Source organism: Miscanthus floridulus, chromosome 4 (assembly GCF_019320115.1).
Source record: "Miscanthus floridulus cultivar M001 chromosome 4, ASM1932011v1, whole genome shotgun sequence".
Classification (NCBI taxonomy): Eukaryota; Viridiplantae; Streptophyta; class Magnoliopsida; order Poales; family Poaceae; genus Miscanthus; species Miscanthus floridulus.
Genome location: NC_089583.1, coordinates 97,541,359 through 97,544,885, shown reverse-complemented (window position 1 = coordinate 97,544,885; position 3,527 = coordinate 97,541,359). Strand labels below are relative to the sequence as shown.

At 61.8% G+C, this 3,527-nt stretch overlaps 2 protein-coding genes across 2 annotated transcripts; both read right to left on the bottom strand.

Moving 5' to 3' along the window:
* Positions 1-2,376, bottom strand: LOC136552249 (uncharacterized). Its single transcript, XM_066543779.1, has 2 exons — positions 1,882-2,376; positions 1-1,794 (listed from the first exon to the last, which is right to left on the bottom strand). The coding sequence occupies exons 1-2, from the start codon at positions 2,111-2,113 to the stop codon at positions 1,370-1,372; spliced, it is 657 nt and encodes a 218-aa protein (XP_066399876.1). The 5' UTR covers positions 2,114-2,376; the 3' UTR covers positions 1-1,369.
* Positions 2,244-3,527, bottom strand: LOC136548877 (uncharacterized). The gene is made up of 3 exons (XM_066540249.1): positions 3,199-3,527; positions 2,406-3,118; positions 2,244-2,290 (listed from the first exon to the last, which is right to left on the bottom strand). The coding sequence occupies exons 1-3, from the start codon at positions 3,525-3,527 to the stop codon at positions 2,244-2,246; spliced, it is 1,089 nt and encodes a 362-aa protein (XP_066396346.1).

Genomic DNA, 3,527 nt, shown 5'->3' with positions numbered 1-3,527 from the left:
GGCGCAAGTTCCTAACGTTTTGCGACGACCACCACATCCGGGTGGCCTGGGCGGCCGTAGGGCACCCAAGGACGAATGGCCAAGTAGAGCGTGCCAACGGCATGATCCTACAAGGCCTTAAGCCAAGAATATTCAACCAGTTGAAGAAGTTTGGCAAGAAATGGCTTGCCGAACTCCCGTCAGTCATCTGGAGCCTAAGAAATACCCCGAGCCGAGCCACAGGATTCACACCGTTCTTCCTGATCTATGGAGCCGAGGCCATCCTCCCCACTGACTTAGAATACGGCTCCCCGAGGCTACAGGCGTACAACGAGCAAAGCAACCGCACTGCCCGCGAAGACGCCCTCGACCAACTGGAGGAAGCCCGCGACGTCGCGCTACTACACTCAGCCAGGTATCAGCAAGCCCTACGACGCTACCAAGCCCGGCGCGTCCAAAGCCGGGACCTGAAGGTGGGCGACCTAGTGCTGAGACTGAGGCAGAGCAACAAGGGCCGCCACAAGCTGACCCCACCCTGGGAGGGGCCGTATATCGTCGCTCAAGTGCTGAAGCCCGGGACCTACAAGTTAGCCAACGAGAAGGGCGAAATCTTCACCAACGCTTGGAACATAGAACAGCTACGTCGTTTCTACCCTTAAATTTCCAAACGTTGTTTACATTGTTTCTCGAAATAAATAAAGAAGCGTTCTTTAATTGTTATAATCTTTCGAGGAACCCCCTTATAGACAAATCGGCTGTATAGAACCCAAGGACCGAAAGATCGTCTCAAGGGCGAAAAGGCCGGCCGAGTCGTGAGAACGGCCTATGCCTCTGGGCTACGGCAGCTCCCTCACCACCGTTTCGCCCAAAGGACAGCTTAGGTTCCGAGGAAGTTCTTTGCAGAGAGGTTGTCTATCGATAGGGGCTCGACGTCACTATAACGCAATAAGGGAGACTCGGCTCTGCCTCTGCAAAGTCGAGCCTCCCTCGGGGGCTAAAAAGGGGGAACCCCCCTAAGTCCCGGACACCATTTCTCAACCGTTTTTCCGAAAATTTCCACGCCAAACTCTCTCGCGCTCCGACGGGACCTTCGCAAGAAACCCAAAGACCAAAAGCCTGTCTGGAGGCCAAAGGGCCGGCCGGGTCGTGAGAACGGCCTACGCCTCTGGGCTACGGCAGCTCCCTCACCACCCTTCGCCGAAGGACGGCTTAGGTTCCGAGGGATTTCTTCGCGATCGAGACAGAGGGCACGAACTTAGAAATAGAATGGAAAACGGTTAAGAAGCACACATACGCAAATACTTTAAGGGCCTCGACGGCCACAAAAAACGTCACGATTCGGCAACTAACTCGATCCGGTTACATGGCCCCTTTTGGCCCAGGTCAAAGCTCAAGGATCGGCGGCTGGCGCGGGAGGGACCACCTCTTCTTCGAACAGCTTGGCCAACGCGGTGCCAGGTGCCTCGGCCGCCTCCAACAGCCTCACGACCTCTGCATCAGCCTCCTCGTCATCTTCTGGCAACACGTAGCCGTCGCTGACAGCCTCGAGGTTGATGGCGTAGTGCGAGGAGACGACGGCCAGGGCGCGCTTGACACCCGTGTGCAACGCCCCTCGGAGTCTCTCGCGGACGTGGCCGCTCAACGCGATGAGGCGGCTCCCAAGGGAGCTAGCTGATTGGACCTCCTCGACGTCCAGAGCCTCGCAGGCAGACCGGACAGCGCTGCGCAGCGCCTCGTGCTCCCGGACCTCGACATCCAGCGCTGCTTGCGCCGCGACGGAGGCCTCAGCCGCCTGGGAGGCCTCTTTCTCCAGATCTACGTCGCAGCAAGGGGTCAGGAGTCAAGCGCGAACCAGGACAAAAAGAGCAAATGGAACGAGGAACATGGTTCAGCGGAACTTACCCTCGGCCTTGCCCTTCCAGGCTGAGACCTCGACCCGAGAGGCCTCGGCCGCCTTGGTAGCCTCTGCCAGGGCGACTTTTGTCGCCTGATGCTCGCTCTGCTCCGCACCCAGCTGCCCGGCTGTAGCCTTCGCAGAGGCCGTCGCTTCTTGGGCCCGAAGCCTGAAGGAGTCTCGCTCCTCCTCCAGTTCCTTGATCTTGGCCACCAGAGGGGCGGACTGCTCCTTAGCCATGGCCAACTCCGCCTGAATGTCAGCACAACGAAGGCGGAGGTCCTCCACTTCCGCACTCCGCGCCGACAATAGTCCCTGGGCATCGGCAAGCAAGCCCTTCTGGCGCCGGAGCTGGTCCCAGATATCCCTCTCATTTCGCAGGAACACCGATTTCCCAAGGGATCGGGTCTCGAGCTCCTAAGGAGGCAAAACAAAAAACACACGTCAAAACACTGCGAGCGGGCTCGGAGAGAAAACAACGCGGCACGAGAGGGGAAAGTACTTACCCGCGTGACACCGGGCAAGTCCTGACCCATAATGGTCATCGCTGTCTGCAGCGACCGCACTGCCAATTGACGGTACTGCTCGAGGGTGTCCCAATGCCCCCCCTCTGCAGTATCTTCAAGAGCAAACACGGGCTCCCCCTCGGGGTCAGCCCGGTTCCGCCAGAAAACACGCGGGAAGTTCCACCCGCGAGGCTCGGGCCGTAGCCGGACAAGAGCCGAACTCCCCTCGGCGGGATCTGGGACTGGTTGCTCCGCGGTACTGGCCGCCTCGACGTCCGCCGCCTCCTTCCCTCGGGAGGAATCATCAGACGAGATTGTCTGAACCAGGGGCGGCGCCAAAATTTGCCCCGTCTCCACCTCCATCGCCTCGGTCTCGACGGACCCGAGGGCTCTGGCCTCCGCCATCTCTACCTTGATGGCCTCGGCGTCCACCGCCCTGACGTCGGAGGTCTTGGGGGCTCCGGCCTCGCCCTCAGTGGCCTCGGCAATAGCAGACGCCCCAGCCTCCTTCGCGGCCGCCTCGGCCCCCTGTTCCTGGGCAGCCTCCTCCTCCACTCGCTCCGCGGCCGCCTCGGCCCCCTGTTCCTGGGCAGCCGCCTCCTCCGAAACGGCCTCACCCGACGCCGCGCCGCGTCGCACGCCTGCCTGCGCCTCCGCTGCCTGATGGGCGGAAGAGCTAACGTTCACCTTGAGCGCCTTACGGGGCGCCAAGGGAGGGTCTCCCACCAGAAGCGTCTGGCTGCAAGAAAAGACACTCCCAAGGTCAGCATGCAACCAAGGGGCAAACAAGAAGCGGACTCCGCCAGGAAAGACGCTTACCGCGAACGGGGATGCAACCGCTTCGACACCGTCCGCCTCCTCTGCAACGGCGGCGGTGGTGGCAGCAGCGCGGCCTCGGTGTCCACCAGCGCCAGCTGGTCCCCGTCGGACCCCGGCACCTCCTCGACCCTTCGCGGAGATAATGGGGTCGCCCCCACCGTCACCCGCTCAACCTCCACCGTCGAACCCATCGGGCCGACGGCACGCTCCTCCGACACCCGCGCCTCGGGTGTGCCGGCCTCGGCGCCGGGACGGGCCACCACTGGCCCCGGGACACCTCCTCCTCCTCCTAGGGGCGTCAGGCTCCTTGCCGGCGCCCCGGGAACCAT

Excerpts from the sequence above, each read along its gene's own strand:
- LOC136552249 (XM_066543779.1), bottom strand. The coding sequence starts at position 2,113 with ATGGCTAAGGAGCAGTCCGCCCCTCTGGTGGCCAAGATCAAGGAACTG. Across the intron at positions 1,795-1,881 it reads CTGGAAGGGCAAGGCCGAGG|ATCTGGAGAAAGAGGCCTCC; the intron begins GTAAGTTCCGCT and ends GCTGCGACGTAG.
- LOC136548877 (XM_066540249.1), bottom strand. The coding sequence starts at position 3,527 with ATGGTTCCCGGGGCGCCGGCAAGGAGCCTGACGCCCCTAGGAGGAGGA. Across the intron at positions 3,119-3,198 it reads CGGTTGCATCCCCGTTCGCG|CCAGACGCTTCTGGTGGGAG; the intron begins GTAAGCGTCTTT and ends CTTTTCTTGCAG. Across the intron at positions 2,291-2,405 it reads GACAGCGATGACCATTATGG|GAGCTCGAGACCCGATCCCT; the intron begins GTCAGGACTTGC and ends TTGCCTCCTTAG.